Here is a 27,089-nt window from a genome sequence, read left to right on the forward strand (position 1 = left end):
ATTTTGAAGCATTTGATTTGTAAGAAATGAATGGTGGCATGTCATAATGAGAGAGAGAGAGGTGGGGGGGGGGGTCTTAGGAAGTGATGCAGCCAGAGGGGAGTCCAACCACTTAGAATTATGTTTGGTGATTTTCTTGGGAAATACTATCAAATCCCTTGCACTGAGAAACTGCCCAGGCAACCCTGTACTTTAATTAGGCTTGGCCACCCACTGGCTGCCCTATTTTTAAAACTAGGTACATTCTAGAAATGAGTGTGTCAGAGGTATGAGGATTGATGAGGGTAGGAACTGGCCAGGATTGACCTGGTTAGATGAGTTTTGTATAAAGGAGTGAATGACAAGTTTGACATCGTTTTTAACTAATTCATCAGGCAGACTCTGGAAGGTCTGCCTAGAAAGTGGAACCAGAATTCCGTGGGTGGTGAAAGAGTGCGACCCATTTCATATTACCTCTGTTGATTAACGATCCCACTACCATGCTTTTTTCCTTAATATTTGGAAATTGCGGTGGGAAAAAAGGGGTGAGAGTGAAACGAGCAGTTTCAGTTGAAAACTGATTTCATATTCTGAATGATGTTTTACTACTGGATTACATGCAAAGCTTTCCTCTTCTCTTTGCAAAATCTTTTCACGTGAGGGAATCGGCTGGGAAGCTCTCAGCTCTGACCGTGACGTCATTATAGAAGTTTTATTTATTATAGATATTATGCATATATATGATGTATTGATAATAATTTGTCCTTTATTGTTCAACAATAACGCTTAATGTAACTAAGGCCTTTGGCCATGGAACGTTTATAGTTCCCAGAAGCGACTGTGTTGTGAAACGGTAGCCCTGCGGGCTGTTGGTGCTGCCGCTTCACACACAGTAAACAAACACAATGGCGGAGGATCTCGCTCACAGTCTCCAGACTTACAAAGTTCAACTAGACCAGGTAAATGGCCTCTTTTAGGGCACGTAGTTGCCTAAAGTGTTTGGGTTACCTCATGGGTAGTGAAAGATATATTAGAGTGGCGTAATGAAACCCAGAAGTAGATATAAACCTTGTGTACCAACCCTTGTCTTGGATGTGGCTGTGTATTATTAGAAAGGAGCAACGGTGTAAGCCCTGAGATCTGTAAGGGTGTGTTGGGGGGAGAGGAGTGGAGAAAAAGAATTTGTAGGGTAAAATATAGTTCATCTCTTCCCTCAGTACAGTAGCATTTTCTTTGACGCGAACCTGATAGGTCAATGTCATTATTTACCTTTCACAGAGGTAATGGAGTGCGTGCAGTTCCTGATGGGTATTTTGTATAGAGGTCTATTTAACGGTTTTCAGAAAATATTTAGTTTTAATTATGACCAATTTATTTATTTTTTTCAATGTGAAATATGTGCCATATTGTATATTAACCAAAATTATGCATGTAAGGTGTGGTTATGCCAGCATAATTATCTGAGCTTGTGAGCATGGTTACTAAAGATAGCAGCCTATTTCCATTCATTGATCATCCACTTCTCTGTTTTCCCCATTTTGTCAGGTTACTGTTCTAGACATTAAAGGAAAGGATGCTCTGTCACTTTCCCCCAAGCTTATGAATTACGCAAGTGAACTTAAGATAATTGATGCAGAGAACACCCAGTTAGCCTAAATAGGTGCCCAAATGAATCTAGGTAAATACTCAAATGAGCCAGTTGTAGAGGAAAACACCAAGATGAATCTATAGAGGTAAAACTGCCACACAGGCACGGCAATTCCACCTGTCCTCTTCTGTTCTCATATTCTTAAAGAAAGTAATTTTAGTACAGAATGCAACAGAGATAAGTGCATGTTAATATTAAACAAAATGTGTACAGAACAAACAAATTTTACCTGCACAGTTGTTGACTTTATATACGGGCGTTATTTGCCCCAGTGTAGAGTACAACTCTCACGTGTGGGGAGGCTCCCCACATACAGCTCTTCTCAACAATGTGTAGTCAAGGGCTTTTCATCGTATTAACCCTCCTCCTCTTGCTGGCTCCCCTCAACCTCTGTCTTTGTTGCACTGTTGTATCTTTATCTCTTTTCTATCACTACCTCAGTGGTCATTGCCCCCTTGAACTGTCTGCTTGCATCCCTCCACCACTATGGCAGGTGCGTAGCGCCTGTCTGACAACAAACTCGCATCCCGTTTCTGTCCAACTCTCTAATGCAAGAGTTAACCGTTACTCCCAGTCCTTGGTGTATGCAAAAGGTCAACTCTGGAACTGTCTCTCTCTGTCTGTATTTCCTACTGCCTGTGATCTCCAGTCTTTCAAACGCAGTGTGTTCAGGCATCTCGAAATGAATGGATCTCAGGTTTGGCCTTTTTTTTTTTTTTTTTTTTTTTTTTTTTTTTTTTTTTTAAATAGAGGGAACGGCCTGTGGGCTTCTTGCCTTTGGTTCTTTCTTTCTTGCATAAAAAAAAAAAAGGAAGTTGTCTGGATGCCCACGGCAGCTTGTTTACTGATACTCTCGTTAACCCAACAAAACTTAAGCTGACTGGAAGCTTCACCTTCCAGACTCCCTGTGATTTTAACCACCCAGATTTTTTTTTTTTTTTTTTTTTTTTTTTTTTTAATGTGTCTAACTTTGGACAAAGGCTTCAAGGCCTATTTCAAGGGGGCAGTGGCCTATCCTCAAGACCCAGTAGCCCTTCTAACATCCACCATCCATATTGAATACATGCTAAGGCGGTTTTGTACAGGACTGGTGTATTGGTATTAGCAGGGATATTTTTACATGGCTGCGGGTCTTCTGGTAGATCTGGGAAGTCTGCTTTTATAAAATCCAAATCCTTAAACTGTTCCCTGCCCCAGCTGGGATTCAAACCTGGGTCCATTAGGACTGCAGGCAGCCACTCTACCGATTCAGTCGCCAGTTTCTATCAGACCAAAACTTCAAACCTAACCTATCATAATCAGCCTGTGAAAGACCCATTTAAGTTGGAAATTTGGAAGGCCTGTGGCCATGTGGTAAAGTATTAACAAAATACCCAGATGAAGTTTTTGTCTATCTATCTATCTATCTATTGCCAGACACCTCAATCCCGTTTGGGGTGGCCACAAACAAATCGCTTCCAAGTCGCCCTGTCCCCTGCCATTTCACTGCCCTGCTCCCAACTCACACCCCCCTCTCTCTTTTTGTCATTTGGGTATTTAACTACTTGGGTTCTTTTGGGTGTTTCTACAGCATTTAAGTTCATTTGCATCATTCAGAGGACTGTTTATAAGGGCATGGGAGACTTTGTATCACCTCTTTGTTGGTGACTTACATTGCATAACGGTATTACACCATAACATTCTCTGAAATATTTTTATTTTGTATTAATGTCAACAAAGTTCGCTTCAATAATATAGAAGAGGATATTGAGGTGTTATATGCTGATGAAACCAAAAAGGAGGTGTTACAAAATCTCCAAAGCCACCTAAAATATGACCCAATAATGTAATCTTTCTTGACCAGAATGTAATTTCTCATGTCCTCCCCTAGGTGGTTGCGGCGCTGACCTCTGACCCGGGCAATGCCGAGCTGCTCAAGTTGAAGAATGACTTGCAGGAAGTCATCACTCTCACGGAGAACCTCATCCAGACCCAGGGTGAGACCTGTAACCTTGATTTATCAGATTTTTACATTGTTTTGTATTTATTGTGGTCATATCTCGTGCTGGTATCTCAGGCAATATCTCTGTTTCCTAGCCTTTTCAGTAAGGTCACAGTTTGTTGCAGTCTGGGAGGAAAGGTCTTCCTCATGCTGAGTAAAATTGTGTGGCGGTATCTATGAATAGAAAATATCATGTTACTGAAAGGGTTAATGGCCATGGACCCATCTGAAATTAAGCCTGTTAGACTGCAGGCTGAAGCTGCCCTTCTGCAATCCACCATTGTCTTTTCAGTGGATAGTGAGAATTGAGGGATGTTTGTGCTACGGGACTGCATAATTGCCAGGTTTTATCGGTGCTACAGTGTGAAGGCATCCCTATAATTCACCATGTTAATCAAAATAATAGTTGTAGCCTTGGTTACTCGTAGTGTGAACCTAGTGGACTGCAGGCAGTAGCAACACATCTCTGGGAATCCACCTTCCTCCATTTTAGTGATAGGGAGGGAGTTGAGGGATATTTGTATAGCCAGCCTAGGTGTATTGATGACACTGCATGAAGGCGTCCGTCTCCAGTACCATGATAATCGTACAGGGTGTGAGGTGTCTCATGGCTTAGGCTGTTGGGTAAGATTATACTTCAGATCTGCACTTTCCAGGGGTTTCAGTCTCTGTACAGTTTTTATAATAGGAGTTGTGAGGTACTGTATGTGTGAGGTGGACCTAGCAGCAAAAAAACAATTGAAATGGAGTGACTTACAAGGATTTTACAGAACCATTACATGTAGATAAGCTGTTTCCTGACTATAATGATGATGAACTGCCCCCCCACAGCCAGCAGTGCAGCAGCAGGTAGTAGTGGAGAGGATGGGGCCAGCAGGAGGGAGCCGACAGCTGTACGAGCATGGAAGGTCGGCGATAAGTGTCTGGCACAGTGGTCAGACGATTTACAGTGGTAGGTGACTTAGGCTTGTATACCTCCCATCCATAGCTACTGCTCATCCTTAATGCCGTAAAGCTTTATACCCCCCCTTATTTTTTTTCATACTGGATACTTATATTCAATTCAGGAAAAGCTTTTAGTATTCTAAGAAGTTTGTTAAGGTTATGGGGCAATGTGGGATTGGATGATGGATGGATGGATGGATGGATATATTTAATCCATCCTGTTTATAAAGTGTATCGTAAACTGAACAGAATTGTCAGGTGATGGCCAGGATAAAATGAAGAAGACAACTGAAGTTCACTGCATTTAACACTACTCGACCGGAGGGGAAAAGTTAGTCGGGGTTTTGGCACTGACTATACCTATTGTGCAGTGCTTAACATTTTGCAGTCCTGTGTTGTAGTTTGTAGAGTGTCCATGTTTCTTCGTGGTTAGCTTATTCAGCTTAGGAAAGGCATTTTGAACTTGAGGGGCTGGGTATAGCCTTCAGTAACCCCTCATGGCTTCAGCATTTAAAAAAAAAAAAAAATGCAAGTTACAAGAATGAATAAAGAATGATATTACCAGATTCCACAGGTTCAGGTGATAATTAGAACTTGCCTGTACTACACAAGGCCCTGTGTTTGATGATAATATTACTATTGCAGTCTACACAGGCTCCCAGCAACCAACACTAGATCTTTGTTTGGTGTAATACTATACTCTGGCTGTCACTGCATTCAGCCTGGGGTGGGATTGGAAACTGACACATGATCATACCTTTGTGAGATATAGTGGTCCCCTTTGTTATATACTTTGACTTTATTTTCATCTTTGCGTCGGTTACATTTCTAGACTTTTCAGTTTTTCTCACCCTTATAGTGTGCTGTACTGTATGTGTGTGTGTGTGTGTGTGTAAGGTGGGATGAGTTTTGTCTTCATGAGGGACCTATGTAATCTTTGTCCTCATCTATCCCCTTAGAGGTACATCATCAGCATTGTCAGTAGATGTGTGGTGGTGTTATTTAGAAGCTGTATTATTGTGTGTCTATCTGTTCTTATCAGTTATGAAAAATTTGGAGGGTTGTTAGTTTATCTCTCTCTGTCAGTTATTAAAGATTTAGAGGATTGTGTCTATCTCTTCATCAGTTATTAAAAAAAAAATTGTATTAAAAATTTAGAGGGTTGTGTGTCTTTGTATTTGTTTTTATGAGTGTACATCTTTGTCTGTACTCCCTTGCAGGTATGAAGCAGTAATTGATGCTATAACAGATGACGGGTGTGTGGCAGTTACATTTGAGGGTTACGGCAACTCGGACGTCACTACACTATCACAGTTGAAGGAGCGGCCGCCAGGGGAGAAACGATCTGGCACAAAGCAAAACTTTAATGCTGAGAGTGACAAAAACAAGTGAGTATTATCCACTTTCAACACTGAGGGTGACTTAGATGGATGGCTGGTGTGGGTAGATGGATGGCTGGTGTGGGTAGATGGATGGCTGGTGTGGGTAGATGGATGGCTGGTGTGGATAAGTGGATGGTTGGTGTAGATGGGTGGATGGATGGTGAGGGTGGATGGATGGATGGTGTGGGTAGATGGCTGGCTGGTGTGGATGGGTGGATGGCTGGTGTGGGTAGGTGGATGGAGGAATTACTATAGGCCATGCTCATTCACTCCAAACTTTTTAACCCCCTCCCCCCATACCAGGAGGAAAATGATCGAGGCACAGCGTCAGCAGGCGAAGAAGCGCAAGCAGAAGAAACATGACCGTCAGAAGCAGATCGAAGAGGCGCACGAGGCAGACAAGGCAAAATGGCTCGCATTCTCGACCAAAGTTAGATTTGTGAGTGTTGGTCCTGGCTCATTATTTGCAGTGGCTGTAGAGATATCATAACACCTCTTCCTTAATGTTTTATTTTGAACATACACCTTGGTATCCTAGGTATCCATAATGATGTAAGTCCAGGGGATTATTATTATTATTATTTTTTTTTCCTGCTTAATGCTGCATGGGGAGAAGGAACTGGTCATTATTGCTTTAAATGTCTGAATTTAGTATCCTAGACCTTGGCCCTTACTTACTTGACAGGGAAGTAAAGGATAAGATGGTAGATTGGGATATTTCATAGATTAGTTTCATGCTAACATATACTGGTATCCTCTTTTGTGAACAGACAAAGAAGTTGAAGGGCGTCACCAAGAAATCGATCTTTGCCACCCCTGATGCAGCGAACGGGCGGGTTGGCATCGGCACATGTGGCATCGGTGGCAAACCCATGACCGAGTACACACATGCTGAGAAGTGGCGGAAAGGCACATAGGACCTTGATGTCATGGGGACGGCGGGGGTTCAAGTGGAGCAGATTATACCTGTATGTTGAGATTGTGTTGTATCATCACATTACTGTTCATTAAGTCTTAGATACAAGTAGCTTTTTTTGTGACATTATTTATTAGTATTATCCCATTCAGTCCAGGGGTATACAGTATTTTGTTTCAATCTTGCCATATCCTGATGAGTTTATTTGACTTAGGATACGCTTTTGAACTGTAGAGGTTAGAGAGCATTCATTCTTTGTAAACTCTTTCAGTACAAAAGGGCTTTCCTAAGTTGTGAAAAAGCATGTGGTAGGAGCAAGAATATAAAGGACATCACCCAGATTAAAATGGTTAAACTCAAAGTAAATTTTGAAAAAAATTCCTGTTGAAGCTCCATTGGTACATATAAAGTTGATTTGCCAGTTTCCCCCCAGTTTATTGTACCAGTTGTATGGATAAAGGTGATATTATTGAGGACATTGTTAATTGTTAGGGCAGTTGGTGGTCAGGTGGTTTGAATGTCCCACATGGTGTGACGGCCTTGCATAGATTAGATTCCGAAGAGTGACTGGAAGTTAGTCAATCACACGAGAAGTGTTAACACTGGAGGTTGGGTTGCAAAAGGCAGTCCAAAAAAAACCTGGGATGAGGTCATAGAGTGTGACATCAGTGATATGGCACTGAATAGGGAGGCTGCCAGAGATAGAGCAGCATGGTGGAGAGCTGCCACTAGGTGACAAAGGCTGATGCTTGCAAGCATGTTAGAGCCTTTATAAATGAAAACAAAAAACAGTACCATAATTCCATCAAGAGAAGTAGTTTGCTATCAATACGTAAATGTACTGGACAATACTTCAGGCCCCTACACGTTGAAGAGGTTGTGTGGGATTGGCTGTTACCATTTTTAACCTTGACTTGTAAAGAAGACTTGCCAATAAACACAATTTCCTTACTCTGTGTGGGTATAATTTCTTCCAGAGGCTCGTATTCCTGTCGGCTGAGGCAACCCCAGAGCACCTCAATCTAACTAATTTATATTTTATAATTATTTATTTATTTATTTATATTTTGGGGGGTCTGGTAATATAATCTTGTGTGCTGTTTATGTAATCTAATGTTCATATAAGAAGGAAGGAAATAACCTAGTAGAGAATGATAAGGTGATCAAGCAGAACCATTGAGAAAGAGGTGCCAGACAGCCTACCAACCTGATGAGAATATGGGCCAAAGATAGTGAACTGGGGGGAGGGGTAAGTGAGGATGAGCAGGTTAATTAATATTGAGTACTGTGTTTAACCCCTTTGGCCAGATTATGATGATGATGATTATTATTGAGGGTAGGTGGGGGTGCTCACCATCCTCTCACTGGATTTATTACTTCTTTGGGTATCTGCCCTCTCTTCTCCTCCCTCCTTCCTCTTGTCTTTCTTTCCTTCATTCTTTCCTCTTCCTTCTGCCTGTGGGTGACTCTACACTAAAGACAAGGCAAATGGTTTTGTGTACACCAGGAAACCATTTACTACACTGGGTGGTAGCCATCTATCCAAATTATGGCACCTGGTGGTTTAGTGGGTAATTAAGGTGCTCCAGTTGGATTGAGCCTGTGCAGGTTTATATCCAAGGGGTGATTGGGGTTTATTGCTCACAATGCCACTCAGGGATGAGTGAGGCTGGTCACTCATCTTAAATGTCAGGACCAGCTTGCTTCACCCATGGCTCCTACGCTCCTCATGGGGCAACACTGGATTAGATGATGATGATGATGATAAATAGAATTATGTGGTAGCTGAATTAGGATGAAAAATGCATCATTGGAATGAAAGGGTCAATGGAAGGACATTGAAAGAGAAGTGTGTGTTGTTATGATCAGTTTGCTTTCACCTGACAGATCCATAACCTCTTTTAGCATGGTTGATGGCCAGGCACAGTCAGGCAGGAGAATTGATTTGACCAGTAACCAGGAAGACACACTCCCATCTCATCACAAAGGCTGATCAAATTTCACGCAATCATGGCTTGGTACAGTATTCTTGTTGGAAATGTTGCCAGCCTCTGTCAGATGAAAACAAACTGACTACAGTGTGAAGTGACAAGTGTGAATCTCTTTGAGACGGAGTGGTGGTGACATTGCACTAGAAATGTTAGTTACAACATTGATGGCGTTGAAAGATAATGAAGCTATAAGTCTGTGGCAATGATAAAAGAAGTAGAAAAGTGCTGAAAAATATAAGTGAAACAGTGAAGCATTTGATACAGAATACAGTAGTTACAGAAGAGATTTGAAATACTGATGAATTTATTACCGGTACTGGTACAGTGCATAAGCAACTGATAACAGGAATTTTGGAGGTTAGAAAGTGCTGATAAATAATGCTGTATGAGTGAAGCCATTGATAAGGATAAATATTGCAGAGATAAGGTGCTGAAAAATATTGGCAGTGTAAGAATGAAGGATTTTTTGCAAGATATGTGTATTAACTGAGGTTCATTAGTATTGAAAAATATCACAGTGTAAGAGTGATATGGTGATACAGGATAATACTGGTATATAATTATAAGTGCTGAAAATTATTAGTGAAGAGTGAAGTATTTGACATGACAGATAATTCAAGGATTAGGAAATGTTATATGAACACCTAAGGTATTTCATTACATGTATGTTCCAGAAAAGTGTTATATGTTAATGTGAATTATGTACCTGACGAGGTTCTGTGGAATTATTTGGTTCCTGCACTAACCAACAGTGCTGCCAATAGATGCCCATGGAAGCAGAAACAGAAGCTAAGTTTCAGTGGTTAACATAAAATGGTGACTTTGCAAGTGTCCGTAAGTCCCCCAGTATATAAACTTTCCTTTGTCTATCAAATGATTGTGCATAAAGGAAAGGTTGTATTCTCTATGGGTTTTGGAAATTTGTAACAATTATTCCTCAGCAATTGTTTGTGCACATTACATCTCAGTACAGTATTCTTCATTACATCTCAGTACAGTACCAGTATTGTATGCTGTTGATGCAAAGTGTGTCGATATTAAAACATTATGACTAATAACATACAAGAGAATATTAGACCATTAGAATGAATGAAAAAATATACAGAATAAATCTCAGAGGAAGAGGTACTCTGAAACTTCCTATGCCATCTAGAATACAGCCCTACAGTAAATGATGTGCATACTCTAGTGTGAATTAAGTTGTACACCATATGTTTGGTTCAGTGTATGTAAATGTACAATAGTAATATAATTGATGATGCAAATAACTTTCCTTTAATCTTTCATTGAGCCTGAAGGGGATGTGAACTGAGGTATGGAGAACCCTGAGTGGAGAAATTCCTAGGGAAATTTATTTACATTAAGGATCACTCTCATCTTAAATGTCAGGACCATCTTGCCTAGCCCCGGGCTCCTACGCTCCTCATGGGACGAAGTAGGATTGGATGATGGATGGATAATATCATAAATGGCTTGGGGGATTTTTTAGCTTCTCTTCCTTGGTGATGCCAGGCACAGTCTGCACTTTATGCCTCACTGTCCTCTTGTACTGTAAGTTATTGATGCATACTAAGTTTATGTGAAAATTATGAGCTTCGTTCATTTATCATGCCTCTCTATTCAGTCTTGTATCCCTGAGGTGACACAAAAGTATCATACGGAGAATGTTAAAGTGTAATAGGCAAAGTGAATTACTGAGGAAGAGGTGCCACAAAGCTTTCAGTGCCACCTAGAATTTGGGTCTAAATATGGCATTGTCCTGTGTAAACCTAACCTTCTCAGCTGGAAGTTGTTGTTTGTATTAATTTTATTCTTGCTATCTCCACATAATTGTACCGTACTGCTTATAGGTGTGGTTATTCAAACTCGTGAAAAATCTCCATTGACCCTTTCACCGCTGAGATAGTCGTATAGTCTGAATGAATACTCAGGTGGCAGGATGATGATGATGATGATGATGATGGAGTTGAATTTGGTGTCGATGATATGGATGAGGGTGATGATCATGATATCCCCCATTCCTGGCACAGTTGTTATGGTTCTCATACTGTTGCAAGCATTTTACACTCATACTTGCATCCTTCCATCCACTGTTTGTGTGTGTTTAAGGAACACCAGTTTCATATGTAGGAGGATGTAGGTGTGTTAATTGGAGAGAGAGAGAGCTTACCTGTAGAATACCTGTCTAGAGTAATGTTTGTAAGTACTGAGTAAAGTATATTGTCAAGTACTGTAATTATGTGAAGAATTTTGAAGGCCTGAATGAGTGAACGTTTGTCGTATTTCACTGGGCACTGTTAATAATATCCCTAATTAAACGCTTCCCTAATTCTGGATCCAACTGTCTCCGTATATTAGTGGAAAGAAAGGTTAGGATAAAGATGATGATGATGATGATGATGATGATGATAGTTATATAGAACTGTAGCAACATTAGGATCTGTTTTAGTGGACTGTATAATATGTTGTGTTTATTGTGTTAATGGGAAACACTTATTTGAGGCATGAAATCATGCTGGACGTTTTTAAGTGACATTTATACTGCACATACCTGCATTAACCCCTTCAGCCTGTGGATATAATTTTGATATTCTTGCTACTGCCAGGTAATTACATTTACTGGAGCATATGAGAGGCATTTTGAGATTGTGGGGTTGACAGGACCTTCATTACACCACGGAGTACTAAATATCCTTCCTAAATTGAATAAAATCATATGGGTCTTGCAAAAATTCGAGATGTCATAGTCAAGAGGTTAAGTTTAATGTCCACCTGTTCACTGTTCAGCTGTGCTTGACTAGGAAGAGTCTGTCTGTCTGTCTGTCTCTCTCTCAGCCCTTTCAGTCTGATGATGTAGTCTGTATTTTATTCTTGCTACCACCTGATGGTTTTATTTAGTTTGAGAGAGATCTGTTTAACTGAAGGAATTAATGGAGGCAATATCTACTGCCAATTCAAAAAATCTCCAAAATTTACATAATCATCTGGGGAGCAGGAATAAGACAAAAGGACATACGTTGAGTAAAGAGGTTAAGTACTGGTGTGTGAGAATGGTGTACTGGTTTAAGGGTAATTTTGTATGTGCTGGATTACCGTGTGCAGAGATCTAGTGTATGGATATCCAAAAATACATGCTTGTGCTACACTTGGTTATACTGTATGGGATGTGAAGTTTAGCCACCCACTGATGAAAAATCTTGAAATGCTTTGCTAATGCCCAGTCCCAGGATTCATGCAGATTTGCAGTGGTGAAATGCCCTAGGCTTATCTGAATGTGAACTCAGTGGACTGCTGGCCAGTGTTATCTTTCTTCCACAGTCCACCATCCTCATTTTGGGGGATAGGAAGGGAATTAAGGGATGCTCATATAATTGGGCAGTCCTTTGCCTGGTGTTATTGGTGCCACCACATGACAGCATCCCTCTCTAGCACCAGGTCCAGAGTAAATTACAGTAATAAATTGCTGTTTTCCCTCAGTTAACAGCACCAGTTGTAAGGAAAAATTTCTTTTTATTTTGGGACACCCTTGTCTGTGAGGAGTGAATGTACAGTAGTTTTTGTTGTGACTTATGATTCATTTTGACGCAAACCAATTGGACCTCAGCAGTAGGGCGACTTCCGTTGGGTTCGTCCAGAGATCTGCTGAAAGATTATGGTAGTCTTGCTTTGAGATGCAGAAGGTAGGTATTACATTGAAGGACTGTTCGTGTTAGGAGAGTGAGGGTCATGAGACGGGTGTTATGCTGATAAATTATGTGTTTCGAGGGTAAGGGACTTTACGATGGGTGAAATGTGGTGGGCAGAGTATATTTTTTTTTTTTTTTTTTTTTTTTTTTTTTTTTTAAAGTACTGTACATGTAAAACTTGTAAAGAATTTGGTGTTACAGTATTTAAGTGATTCTAGTGGTAAAAGGAGGGGAACAGTATGCCGTAAATTTTGTTTAATGTAAAAAAAAAAACTGGATTGATGTAAATAAAGGATGCAAATATGTTGTGAAGTTTTCCTAGAGGGAGATGAGACAGTCAAAATTGATCTGAAATGCCATAGAAGAGAAAATTGTAAGTACTGATAACGAAGTAATATTTCCTTGCCCTCTTTCTGTTTTTATGGTTCTTTAAGCTACCCAGAAATTGAAGTATAACAGGAAAAAAACAACTTGATTTTAACCTGTTAGTATTGCATGTATTTTGCTTTTTATTTAAAAAATGGGGTATCAGATACTGTAGCCCAGGAATAAAGCAAAGTTTCACCTCTGATTTCCCAGTTACTATTCAGGAAAGAAGAGAAGGGATATTTTGTCATTTTGGTGAGGAATGCAATTGTTCTGATTATTGTTATTGGCCACCGTTCCAACTTCTAGTTTACTTGTTCTTTTGTGTTATTAACAAGAAAGCTTTATACAGTACATTCGTGCAAATGAACATGGTGTAAAACCCTTCTTTAACTTAAAATTACACGCCAGATTGATAGTAGTAGTAATGAGCCCGGTGGACATTTATGAAGACGAGTTAAAGGGACGCCTGGGCACAGCACGATTCAGTTTAAATTTTAGTCCTTGTTAATATAAATGATAGGAATAGAAAAAGAGAAAGTAGAAAATTAAACATTTAATTTAAACTTATAGGGTAGGAAGTATTAACCAAAAAAAATATATATATTTTTTAGTAGACTGCCGAGTTACAACAGGAGTTGACCTTGATGACGTCACGGCTCGCCATGTTTGGGGTGTTTTTTGTGATCAGTGAAAAGTGCGGAAAAGTGTCGCCTCCAAGACGTATATAGCACCTCTCGAGATACTTTGTTGACTGTGACGGAGGCACGAAACACCAGGGAGCAGGAAGAAAATACAGAGACCACGAAAAACGGAAAAACAAGGTCTGAACAGGTTAGTGTAATAGATGATGGTCGTGATATGCTCCTCACGGCATTTAAATTTCGGGAATGTTTGTATGTGGGCTACAACCACTGCTACAACATACACCACGCTTCGTAATACACCATGGAAATGTGAACATGCTCTGTAAAACAGTGTAATGGCTGAAGAAGTAAAATAAAGTATGTATATGATCACTAGCTTTTGCAAAATTTTCACGTGTGTTTAGATTGGTTTTTGTAGGTAATTTTTACTTATGTTGCGTTTGGTTAGCGCTTGTTTATTTCTTCCGTCAGTTTTATTATGTATCATCTTGGTTTGCCGTCAACATTAATTTCTGCCGTTATTAATGTGCCTCAACAATTTTATCAATGAAAACGAAGGAAAATGTTTTGGGGCTGCGAAAATCATCTCATATTGTGATGTGTCGTATTTCAGGTGGCATCGGGACATGAACTTCGGCCCTTCATCCCGAGGACGCATCTGTTCTTGCTAGCTCCAGACGATTTCACTCAGCTTTGGGGGGATTTCGAGCGGGAGGAGTTACGTATAGCCTTCAATTATCCCCTTATTTTAAAAAGGCTTAATAAAATCGTCTGGAGCCAACAAGAATACGGTAAATAATGCGCGTCACCGAACTGAAGGGATTTAAAAGTTGATTCGTTAGTGTATGTGTCTTAGAATATATTGGTGTTTTTTGTGCTTAGCTCTTGTTTTACGGTGTTACGCTTCTTGGTGTTACATTTTGGTCAGAGGATGCTATTGCTGGCGGGATTCTGAGACGTATGTACGATCGTATTCCCTATCGCTAGTTATTTTTTTTTTTTAATCCTTGTCGTGTCGTAATTCGGGCTCTATTTAATTCTGTAATCAGTGTGGTGTTCTGTCACGAAAAATTGAAACAGTAAAGAGTGAAGGATGAACAAAGCATTTAGAGATGCACGGAATAATAAAGAATTAGCACCAAGCCATAATTTGGCTCTGTGGCGTTGTAGGAGTAGAGGGGAAATAAAGGCCGGAAGAAACATGGAAATATCAAGAAGTGAGGTAGGACAGAAGAGCAAAAGAGGACAATAAGGAGAGAAAGACGAGACAAAAATTTCCCTTTTAGTCGCCTCTTACGAGAAGCAGGGATAATAGGGATGTACTCATTCTATCCACCCCCCCCCCCCTCTTCCCAGGAGGGAGCTTTTAGAGAAGTGAATGTACTTGAAGGATTGGTATATGGGAAGTCCGAGGAAAAATGGAACAGCGTAAAATGTTAGGGAACGGAGCTGATGGACGATAAGGGGTTTTTATATATTTATCTGTTTACTTCTGAACCACCGTACATGATCTCTGGGGTTCGTAATAGATGAATATAAAGAGAAAGTTGTGTGTGTGTGTGTGTGTAGCATTTTTTCACGACTAGTTTGACGTACGGGTATTTATTATGCTTATGTTAGTTCGTTCGCTTTTACAGATTATACGAAGTGGGGTGTAACGCGTAAATTAGACTGGGGGAAAATAAAGACCCGATGCACGTGAAAGTTTATACGGATTTTATGGAATGCAATATTTAATGATGTTTAAGCAGTTGGGTTGGTTTGTTGATAATGTTGGCTGGTATGAGTCATGTTTTGATCAGTAGTTACGGTATCTGTCTATATCTGCTATCTATCTTTACCGGTATCTATCTTTATCTATCTATATATCTACCGGTGTCATCTCTCTATCCGTCCTCTTGTCGGTGTGTCGTATCCAGTCCATTCATCCATCCATCCATCCATTTCATCTATATCCTTACCATCCAGTCTGTATTTTGTCTACCTGTATTTGTAGTCTTCTCTGTCCATCCATTGATCTCTTATCATTCTATCTAAGCTGTCGTTTCAATCATTCTCTCTCTCTCTCTCTCTCTCTCTCTCTCTGTTTTTCGTTCACTTTTTTCGTTTATCCGCAGTCCCTGTTTATTTCGTCTTATTGCTCCCCCCCCCCTCTCTTTCAACGCAGCTGCTTATGGCATGAGTGAGGGGGGGGGGGTAGCGAGCCAGTGTTATGCGAGAAATGTGAGCAAGATGTTGAGATGTGAGAAAGTGAGAGAGTGAGCGAGAGGGGGAATGTGTTTGTGTTGAGAGTAGGGTACGGTTACCAGATACCTACAACTGTTACAACATTATTTTTATTTTTATCATTAGTTATTATTATTATTATTGTTACTACTACTGCTACTGCTACTACTACTACTGCTACTACTACTAAGTACTATTGTTGTTTCCCTGATTTCTAGTACAAATGTGGGAGATGGTATTCAGAAACCGGAACAGAAAGAGTCGAAATCATCCTCCTCCTTTCCTCTTCCCACGTAAGGATGTGAGCCAGGGTTAAAAAAGAAAAATCCTCCTCCTTCTCCTCCTCTTCCTCTACTACTACTATTACTACTACTATTACTACTACTACTACAGCCCAGATGACGGGAGCCAGTAAGGGCAATAAAATACACTCATCATCACCCACTGGCTTAATGGACAGTTGTTATATCAAATCCTTCACTTCCCTTGCCCACTGAACGAACCCACTGTGTCAGGGGGCGGTGTTCTCGTACGGTTTGGAAGCTTACTAACATCTCTTCCTTACCGATTTATTCTGATTCTGCTCCGTTACTATATTCTTGTGTGTTATTCATGCAATCTATGTTGACGTTAAAAAGATATGAGCTAAAAGGATATTAATGGGTAGCTTAGAAAATTAATCGCCAAGGAAGAGGTGTTAGGTAGCCGGGATATAACAAGCATTATATCATCGGGGTGAATGGGCGGCACATGCGTAGGAAAGAGCCTGGTGGTTTGTTTTAGCGAGGCTGTGGTTGACGCTGAGGTGTTTGGCTGGTCATGTGAGACTGTTTGGGTAGTGGCCAGAGGCGAGGGCTTATACGCACATGTTCATACGTACATACACATACATGCATGCATGGATACATACATACATAGATACCGGTATGTACGCTGCATATATACATACACAAACATCAGTATACATACACATACAAAAGCAATACATGTATAGAGTCTCTCTCTCTCTCTCTCTCTCTCTCTCTCTCTCTCTCAGCACAGTCGTGTTAGCAAATGTCTCGTGCTAATTTTTCGCAAGAGATCCAATTTCTGACCAGCCCTTGAGGAGAGAGAGAGAGAGAATTTTGTACCCTTTTTCTTTAAAATTCGTGTAATAGCATATATATATATATATATATATATATATATATATATATATATATATATATATATATATATATATATTGTGTGTGTGTGTGTGTGTATGTACTGGTAAACGTTCTTCGCATACACAGCAGACACTACATATCCCTACCTAGCATCTACATTACCGTGCACAGTGTACACCACTCACATACACAATATACACCATAAATACAGATACACTACTTGTTACCATTGGGTAGAGACTTTGCCTGCTGTACGGAAGGACGCGAGTTCGGTCCCACGTTTGAGCAGGAAACATTTCGATGATTTGAACTCTGATGGTAACTAATCTTTCATCAGACTCATGTACATGTCACAGAGGCACTTCCGCTGATACTCTTACACCAGTACTGAATGAGGCAGCCCTGGTATGCATTCAGTATGGACGGTGGGCATTAGTGCACTAGTGGTGTCAGGTGATGGAGTGTGGAGTGTAGGAGGGCTGTTGGGCCATAGGGAACGGGCTATCAAGTTTATGCCCAGAGTCGGATACATAAGATATACAAACATAGGGTCTACACACACACACACACACACACACACACACACACACACACACACACACACACACACACACACACACTCACACGCGCGCTCTGATTAGGCCAGGTAAGACTATTAGCTTTTCTGTGTAATTAGTGGAGGGTTGAACAGGTAAGGTCACCGGTAATGAATTAGTTTTCTTTAATTAGGCCGACACTGCCTCTGTGATTTATGAGAGAGAGAGAGAGAGAAAGAGGGGGGGGAAATGGAAAGGTAAAGACAGATGGAGAGGAAGAGTAGGTAGAATTGGAAATAGGTGGATTTAAATGAGAGAGAGAGAGAGAATAAGAAGTGTTGATATATGGATAACTAGAGAAGAGAGGCAGAGTGAGTATGAATGAAAATCGGGAGAGAGAGACAGAGAGAGAGAGGGAGAGAGAAATAGAAGGATTCAGACAGATGGAGAGGAAGAGTAGGTAGAAATGGAAATACGGTACGTGGATTTAAATGAGAGAGAGAGAGAGAGAGAGAGAGAGAGAGAGAGGAAATGGAAGGATAAAGACAGATGGAGAGGAAGAGTAGGTAGAAATGGAAATACGGTACGTGGATTTAAATGAGAGAGAGAGAGAGAGAGAGAGGGCTGCTAATGACGTCACACAGCTGGGTTTGTTTTTGTTTTCAGCACATCTTAAGCCCGGGACTCTTCCTGCTTGTTGTTGTTGTTGTTGTTCTTCTTCTTCTTCTTCTTCTTCTCCTTCCTCTTCTTCTTTTCTTTTCATTTTCTTCTTCTTCTTCTTCTTCTTCTACTACTACTACTACTACTACTAGTACTACTACTACTGTTGCTAGTACTACTATTACTACTACTACTACTACTACCGTACTTCTTGTTCTGAATATTATTATTATTATTATTATTATTATTATTATTATTATTATGATTATTATTATTATCGTCATCAGTATTATTATTATTATTATGATTATTATTATTATTATTATTATTATTTTTATCCTCCGCCTCCTCCTCCTCCTCCTCCTCCTCCTTATCATCATCATCATCATCATCATCACCCAGCACTGGCAAAGTGGGCATGATCCAGCAACAGGAACACAAAGATTGCAATATTAGAACTATCACAAGACCGCCAACCTAAGATAAATGAGTTACACCACCTGTCACTCATTAGCCATCCTTTTTTTTTAATTTTTATTATTATGTATCCCCTTCACCTCATTGCCAAAACCATCACCGTATTCTTAGATGCTTGGGTATTTCTTGCAGCGGCCCCGTCAGTCAGGACGAACTAATGATTTTCGAAGTCAAGGTGTTTTAGTTCTGGAAATGTTAGGGATGCTTTATCAGTCCTTTTGGTGCGGTGTTTTTTGTTTCTGATTGTGTGTGTGTGTTTGTTTGTCTGTATGTTTGTTTGTATGTATGTATGTGTGTGTATGTATGTGTATATATATAGGTATGTATGTATGTATGTGCGTGTGTATGTATGTGTTTTGCGTTCATTGCCATTCATACTAGCGTGGCACATACACATAAATAGCCGTAACAAACCGTCTGCTGTGTTTACCTCTGAATTACGTTCTTTTCTGTCAGACGATTTTATTCACTTGAGGAAAAACCGTAGCTCTCTCTCTCTCTCTCTCTCTCTCTCTCTCTCTCTCTCTCTCTCTCTCTCCTGGCTGGCAGTGAGTGGTGTGGACTAGTAAGTAGGGCGTTGGCTGAGTAAGTGTGGTTGGTGTGGTGGTGGTGGTGGTGGTGGTAGTGAGTGTGGTTGGTGTGGTAGTGTGTGGTGGGTGTGGCAGAGTGTGGTAGTGCGTGGTTGGTGTGGTTAAGTGTGGTAGTGCGTGGTTGGTGTGCTAGTGTGTGGTTGGTGTGGTAGCGTGTGGTTGATGTGGTTGAGTGTGGTTTGTAAAGTGTGGTTGGTTGGTGGTGATGGTGGTGGTGGTAGTGTGTGTGTGTGTGTGTGTGTGTGTGTGTGTGTGTGTGTGTGTGTGTGTGTAATGCAGTTTGTGTTTATTCTTGTTTTTATATCGAGGTATTTGTATTTCTTCCCGCTTTTGTATTCTCTGTATTGAACGTCCAATTTAATCTGGGGTCATTAATGTTCCTATCTATCTATCTATCTGTCTATCTATCTATCTATCTATGCGTGTGTATGTTTGTCAAAGCGCTTGTACGCAGATCCCTTGTTACCTTTAAATATCCATCTCTATTTAGCTGTCTGTCTCAGCCTACCGACATTATTATTGTTATTATTATTATTATTATTATTATTATTATTATTATTATTCTGCCGACTGTCCCTACCCAGTCTAGCAATTCTTCCAGATATACTTCCCATTTCTTATACTATTATATTGGTATGTTTTCATCTGAGGGAACTGGACCAAAGTCAACTTGAAAATCACAATGTAGTTGCCTGACATTCGTTGTCTCCTTGGTTACTAGTAAAAAACAATCCTTCAATCAGGCATCACACCGAGCTGAGAGGGGTTAGAGATCGTTATCAGCTCAGAGGAAACGTGGGATAGTAATATTTCAGGTATAATATTCCACCCTTTGCCCATAATCTTTGCTGATCTTCCCCTCCAGCGCCTTCTTTAGTCTTCCAGTATTGCTTCCAACCTTCCATTACTCTTCCATGTTTCCAGCGAAGCCCCAAACATCTTCCAGTGCTGTGCCTAATCTTCCAGGCCTGCCTCTCGTGCTCCTCCCAATCTTCCAGTACTACCCCTGATATTCCAGTCTTATTTCCGGTATTACGTCCTTTCTTCCATTAGCGTCTCATTATTTTCTTCAGCATTATAAATACTTTCCAGGGCTTCTTCCAGTCTTCGAGGCCGCCCTCTGGTGCTTCTCCCAACCTTCCAGTACTACTTTTAATCTTCCAGTAGACTACTATTTCCAGACATTCATTACTGTTCCTTATTTTTCCAGCATCGTCCTAAATATCTTCCAGTACCGTTCCTAATCTTCCAGGCCGGCCTCTTGTGCTTCTCCCAATCTTCCAGTATTACTTCCAGTCCTCCATTAGTGTCTCGTATTTTTTTCCAGCATTACCCTAAATATCTTCCAGTCCTGCTTCTAATCTTCCAGACCTGCTTCCAATCTTCCAGGCCAACCTTCCAGTGCTTCTCCCAATCTTCCAGTACCACTCGTAATCTTGCAACGAGTCTCCCGGTGACGTCACTGAATGGTTCAAGTTCGCCTGCTAATCGGCGTCATCTCGTTTGTCCGTTAATTACCGTTGACCGTTGGGCGACTGTTAACGGCCGCGCCCAGTTTGGTTTTTGAACTGTCGCCCGCTGATTGGCTCAATGTGTCTGCGAAGATTTATTATTGGCCGCCTCCTGCCACTGTGCCCTGATTGGCTGGGTTACTTTGAGGTCACACGTCCCGATTGGCCGGTAGTTTCTTGTTTAGCTATGATTGGCTGATCCCTGGAGCTCTGGCACCTGATTGGCCGGCCCCGGAAGCTCTCGACGCGTGATTGGCTGGCTGGCGGCCCACTCGACTCCTGATTGGCCCGAGGGTTTGAATGCCAGAAGGCCACGTCGAGCACAGGTGAGGCTGGGAGGGAGAGCTGCCACATTGCACCGACCTCCATAACTGCGCCCGTATAATTCCTCCCGTTCCGTATAATCCCTGTCGATTTAATTAGTCGAATTTTAGGGGTTTATGGAATGCAAATGATATATGGCGCCCGGGACCCTGAGGGATATGCAAATGGGCCGGAATGGAAATGGTTTAGAAGACGTCGGAGCGGCAAGGACGGTGGGCCGGCGGAGGAGGGCGAGGTGTGAGGGGAGGAGCGGCTCAGTGTGTCTCCAGGCCTCGAAGGGGGAAGTACGTCGCCGACTGGCCTCCCTCTCCCCGCCTCCCACTCCCACTCCTGCTCACTCCCCGGTAAAAAGGACTTACATGTTTGAAGGGATTTATTTATTTATTTATTTTTTTCCCACATTCTGAAATTGTGTTTACTGTGAGGATGCAACTTTTTTGGCCCGACTTGGACTCCTGCAGTAAACCGAAATTCAACATGTGGGTAAAATTCTTCCGTTACGAGACAGAAATAGGACAAGGTAGATGTTTGTTAATTGGGTACACAGCGCAGCGAGGACGGTAATGGGTTGCAGAGTACCGAAGTGTAACGAAATAAGTGAATTAGTTAATGCATGTAACTGATAACGATATTTAGATTGGGAGATTATGTGTATGCCAGGTAGGAATCGGTGGGTGGGAGTTAAGAGAGGTAGAAGAAGGAAAGGGGAAGATTTATGTGTGTGTGTGTGTGTGTGTGTGTGTGTGTGTGTGTGTGTGAGAGAGAGAGAGAGAGAGAGAGGTGAAGGAATGTATGAGGGAGGGTGTATGGGAGTGGAGTGGTTAGGAGAGTGGGAAAGAGTAATGTGGGGGAATGCGTGAGGGAGGGTGTATGGAAGTGGAATGGTTAGGAGAGAGAGAGAGAGAAGTGAAGGAGTCTATGAGGATGTATGGAAATGGAGTGGATAGGAGAGAGAGAAGTGAAGGAATCTATGAGGATGTATGGAAATGGAGTGGATAGGAGAGAGAGAGAGAGAGAGAGAAAGTTGGAGGAATGTATGAGGGAGGGTGTATGGGAATGGAGTGGTTAGGAGAGAGAGAGAGAGAGGGGGGAGTAAAGGAGTGTATGTGAGAGGTGTATGGGAGTGGTAAGGAGAGGTGGTTCAGGAGTGAGGTGGGGGAGTATATGAGTGAAGGTGTGTGTTCGAGGGGTGCTTTGGGAGGAGGGGAAGAGGGAGAACAGGATGGGGATGTGTGACGAGGGAAGGGGATATTTTGGGAGGAATAGATAAGTTCAAATCCCACCGCTGCCACCAAAATATAAGATGTAAGCCCATAGATAAGCTCTCAGGAATTCAGGTTACTCTTTAATACCCCACACAACTGCTGGATACTTTATTGGGAGAGAGTTGTGTTACACTGTCGGGGTCTAGTACTTCTCTGTTTCTCATAAAATCATTCGGAGTGAGCTTACGTTTTCACCCAATCCCATCACGTTACGCGGAGTTAAAGAATGTCAGCTGTGTACATATAAACCAGTCTTGTCAGCGTTCCCGTCCCGAGGCTGCAGGTTTGGCCAAAGGAAGCGACCAATGCCTGTTTATCACATTCTGGCAGCGTCTGAATCTTGACTGAACAACAAACTTTCGCTCGCCTTACGTTACTGAGGAGGGATGGATATGGCTGGAGGTTCGTTTGTTGATCCACCCCTTACAGGATGCGGCGCTAGACACGATAAGAAGGTAGATTAGGTATTACAGGGTTTGTTTTTTCCTCTCTCTCTCTCTCTCTCTCTCTCTCTCTCTCTCTCTCTCTCTCTCAGGCACAGTGAGATTACAAGAGAATTTGGTCTTGAATAATATGGGAGGGGGAGGTGTGAGGGTGTATGAGGGAGTGGTGTGTTGTGGGAGAAGAAATTGACCTAGAACAGTCACTATGGGATGAGGAGGTGAGAGGGGATATGAGGGAGGATGGTATGGCATGTGTGTGTGTGTGTGTGTGTGAGAGAGAGAGAGAGAGTAATAGTGTTTGGTATTTATCTTTTAAATAATGGAGATACGCGTAGTGGTTTTTGTTATTTATATGGAGGCGATTTGTTTGTGGCCACCCCTTACGGGATTAAGGCGTCTGGCAATAGATAGATAATTTTTTTTTTTGGGGGGGAGGAATTATGAACCCCTTCCATCCGATGACGCATTTGCCATTCTCTCCGGTATTCACAAAGATTATTAATGTTTATTGACGGCCTCGTGCTGAAGGGGTTAAGGAAGGCTGGATTTCCCCCTCCGCCGCCCCTTCGAAGTCTCCCCAAAGCTGAATAAAATCGTGTGTAGTTGGAAGAAATAAACTGTAAAAATCGTCCAGTTAGAACTACATAAAAATAATGAAATCGTCTGGAGTTAGAAGAAATAAATTGAAAAAATCGTCTGGAGTTAGAGGAAATAAATTGAAAAAATCGTCTGGAGTTAGAAGAAATAAATTGAAAAAATCGTCTGGAGTTAGAGGAAATAAATTGAAAAAATCGTCTGGAGTTGGAAGAAATAAATTGAAAAAGAAATCATCTGGAGTTAGGAGAAAGAAATTGAAAAAATCGTCCGGAGTTGGAAGAAATAAATTGAAAAAAAAATAATAGAACTTTCTGGAGTTAGAAAAGATATATTGTAAAATCAGCTGGGTTTGAAGAAATAAATTGAGGAAAATCGTCTGGAGTTAAACTATAAAAATCGTCTAGAGTTAGAAGAAAAAAATATAAAAGTCCTCTGGAGCTAGAAGTAGATTGAAAAAAAATCGTCAGGAGTTAGAAGAAATTAATAGAAAAAATCGTCTGGTATTAGGGGAAATAAAAATAAAAATCCCCTGGAGCTAGAAGTAATTAATTGAAGAAATCGTCTGGAGTTAGAAGATACAAATTGAAAAATAACGAGTTAGAAGAAATTAATTGAAAAAAAATCGTCTGGAGTTAGAAATTAATTGAAAAAAATCGTCTGGTTTTAGACGTAACTGAACAAATCGTCTGGAATTAGAAAAAATATAAATAAATCTTCTGTAGCTAAAAGTAATTAATTGAAAAAAATCGTCTGGAATTAGAAGAAATAAAAATCCAGTAGCTAGAAATAATTAATTGAAAAAATCGTCTGGAATTAGAAGAAATAAATCGTCCAGGGTTAAAAAATAAAATACGTCCTCGGATTGAAAGGTTTGCATTCGCAGGAAGGACGAGGATCCGTGTTCTCGTCGGGTAAGGAAGCTCCCTAGCACCTCTTCCGTAGCGATTTATTCTTGGGTGTGGCTGGTCAGTATTCCTTTTTAAGCGCTATCTGAACAGAGTATGGCGATGTCAGAAGGATTTATGTAACACGGAACAGGGTAATAATAAGGTGCAATAAGCAAAATAAATCGCTTAGGAGAAGGTGTTAGGGTTCCGTGCTGTCGTCGCGTAAAGAAGCTCCCGAACACGTCATCGGTTTGAAGGGGCGTCCTTTGTCTGTCTGTCTATCTATCTATCTATCTATCTCTATTTACCTATCTATCTCTATCTATCTGTCTATCTACCTATCTATCTATCTGCCTATTTATTTATATCTATCAGTGTCTGTCTATACTCCTTTTTCTAAGCTGAATAAAATCGTCCGTCGTTAGCAAGAATGTGACATATAAGAAACCGTCGTCGCGGGGAAGGAGTCAGTGGAGGCCCTTTGCAATATATACGCAGGTGATTTGCAATAAAAATAAATGAATAAATGAATAACAATCTCAGAACAACGCTGCCCCTTATACTTCTTTAGATCTAGTAATTTAACCCTCTCAGGACGAGGTTTTATGGGGGTATTGCTTGCCACTTCCTGCTGATTTTCTTCATAGTAAAGACAAATTTCTCTCTTCTTTTTCTTCTTATTTACCTTATTATATTTTTTCGTTCTTTTTTTTTCCTTTATTCAGCTGAAGACACATTTATTTTATTTTATTTTTATTATTATTGGCTTTCAGAGATTTTTTTTTTCTTCTTCATTTTCGGTTATTCACCTTCTGACTTTTTTCATGTTCTTATATTCATTCGCTTTTCCGTTTGTTCACCTGAAGACAGTTTTCTTTCTGTTCTTCGTGTGCCTTTTTTTCTTTCTTAATAATGTGGTCAGATGCAGAACCCCTCAAGTTAAATAAAATCGTCTATCTGTCTATCTATCTGTCTATCTATCTGTCTCTATGTCAGTCTGTCCATCTGTGTATTGCCAGACGCCAGAATCTCGTAAGGGGTGACTATAAACAAATCGCCTCCATATCATTCTGTCCACTACCCTCAATCCAACACCCCCCCCGTCCTCCAATATTCTCACCTCTATCTCTCCATCCCTCCATCTCATTCTCGGTCTTCCCCTCCTCCCCTGCCCGTTCATCTCACTCACCTACACTCTTCTAGTCAGTTTCTCTATCCTCTCCACGTGGCCAAACCATCTCATTCTCTCTTAACATCTTCAGTCACACCCACATCAACACCACAGCGTCCCTTCCCCTCTTATCAGTCTAGAAATAAGGGATAAGAAATGAGATAAGGTGGGCTATAGGAGCTAGACGTGTGTAGGATTTATAGACACAGCAGCGATAAATGATAAACGATGAGGGTAAATAATTGACTGAGTTATTAAAGGTAAAGGTGTCGGTAGCAAATATAATATACCTGGAGCATCCTTATCTATCTGTCTGTCTATCTATCTATCTATCTATCAATCTGTCTAACTTTGTCTGTGTGTCAATCTTTCTGTGTCTGTCATCCTGTCTATTTGTCTGTCAATCATTCTGTCTATCTTTCTATATATCTCTGTCTGTCTATCTGCCTGCCTGTCTATTCTGCCCATCTGTCTATCTATCCGTCTGTCTATCTGTGTCCTGTTTGTACATTAGTCGGATAGTCTTCCCTCCGTACACATATATGCGTACATACATAACACATACATACATGCGTACAGTGCAAAACCTACATACGTACATGCTTAATACTTAAATGCATACATACATACATACATACATACTTGAGAGACAAATACTAAAAATCACCCTCCCCTCCCAGACAGGCCGGCGCTCTTCCTTATCACCATTTTGGCACTAATACCCACCGTCTGTAATTTAATACGTAAGGGATATCACATTAAGCGTGTGTGTGTGTGTGTGTGTGTGTGTGTGTGTGTGTGTGTGTGTGTGTGTGTGTGTTTATATATTTACTGTACAAACAAGCAGCGCAAGACACACAAACATTTTGGTGTAAATACTGATATGAAATGGAGAAGGGGAGGAGGAGGAGGAGGAGGGGAGAGAAAGAAGAGGAAGGAGGGGAGAGAAAGAGGAGGAAGGAGGGGAGAGAAAGAGGAGGAAGGAGGGGAGAGGAAGAAGTGGGAGGGGGAAGAAAGGAGAGACAGGGAGGGGTAAGAGAGGGGGACCGGAGGGGGGAGGGAGGAAAGGAGGAGGGGAGGAGGAAAAGGGTGAGGATGTATATGTATTCTCTCTCTCTCTCTCTCTCTCTCTCTCTCTCTCTCTCTCTCTCTCTCTCTCTCTCTCTCTCTCTCTCTCTCTCTCATCCACTCAATAATTACCCAATTATAATTTTATCAATATACATCACCAGTATCTTCCATAAACCTTTTCTTTGTTGCTGTTTGTTCTTGTGGAGTCAGGATTCCGGGAGATTGAATGGTGAGTGGATGAGGGTGTGGCCCACTCAGCTCGGCAGACGCTTCTATATACAGGCCGGTCTGTAAATAGCTCTGCTCTAGAAACTCCTGGCAGTATCTTGTGTGCTGTGGGGACGGCTCAGTCGGCTGGTGTGGGCCCGGGTGTGAGAGTGGGAGTGGTGAATGAATAAACTGAGCAAGAAATGAATAAAGGGAGTAGGAAATGAATCAAGGAGGTAGGAAATGAATAAAGAGAGTAGGAAATGAATAAAGGGGGTGGGAAATGAATAAAGAGGGGTAGGAAATGAATAAAGAGAGTAGGAAATGAATAAAGGGAGTAGGAAATGAATAAAGGAGATAGGAAATGAATAAAGGTGATAGGAAATGAATAAAGGAGGTGGGAAATGAATAAAGAGAGTAGGAAATGAATAAAGG

The 27,089-nt window shown here is 41.1% G+C and overlaps 2 protein-coding genes across 3 annotated transcripts in view; both read left to right on the forward strand.

Annotated features, from left to right (window-relative positions):
* The first annotated feature begins 882 nt into the window (after nt 1–882).
* LOC145406576 (survival of motor neuron-related-splicing factor 30-like) lies at nt 883–10,063 on the forward strand. Of its 2 annotated transcripts, XR_013898586.1 has the most exons (7): nt 883–938; nt 3,498–3,603; nt 4,440–4,560; nt 5,774–5,941; nt 6,239–6,374; nt 6,706–6,903; nt 8,757–10,063. XR_013898586.1 is itself a non-coding variant. In XM_080277652.1 (6 exons), exons 1-6 carry the CDS (start codon nt 885–887, stop codon nt 6,850–6,852), a joined length of 732 nt encoding a protein of 243 aa, XP_080133778.1. In that variant the 5' UTR covers nt 883–884; the 3' UTR covers nt 6,853–7,853. The 2 variants fall into 2 exon arrangements, 1 of the variants encoding a protein (XP_080133778.1); XM_080277652.1 differs by lacking the exon at nt 8,757–10,063 and having other exon boundaries at nt 6,706–7,853.
* Nucleotides 10,064–21,140: 11,077 nt separating this feature from the next.
* The window catches only part of LOC145406804 (uncharacterized), a 101,537-nt gene continuing 95,588 nt past the window's right edge, over nt 21,141–27,089 (forward strand). Inside the window, exon 1 of the mRNA XM_080277901.1 lies at nt 21,141–21,248. Coding sequence (XP_080134027.1) covers nt 21,141–21,248 — 108 coding nt within the window. The remainder of the gene's footprint in view (nt 21,249–27,089) is intronic.

This window comes from Coenobita brevimanus, chromosome 71 (genome assembly GCF_032717465.1).
Source record: "Coenobita brevimanus isolate Jiangsu-jjx chromosome 71, ASM3271746v2, whole genome shotgun sequence".
Classification (NCBI taxonomy): domain Eukaryota; kingdom Metazoa; phylum Arthropoda; class Malacostraca; order Decapoda; family Coenobitidae; genus Coenobita; species Coenobita brevimanus.

Excerpts from the sequence above, each read along its gene's own strand:
- LOC145406576 (XM_080277652.1), top strand. The coding sequence starts at position 885 with ATGGCGGAGGATCTCGCTCACAGTCTCCAGACTTACAAAGTTCAACTA. Across the intron at positions 939-3,497 it reads ACAAAGTTCAACTAGACCAG|GTGGTTGCGGCGCTGACCTC; the intron begins GTAAATGGCCTC and ends GTCCTCCCCTAG. Across the intron at positions 6,375-6,705 it reads TCTCGACCAAAGTTAGATTT|ACAAAGAAGTTGAAGGGCGT; the intron begins GTGAGTGTTGGT and ends TTTTGTGAACAG.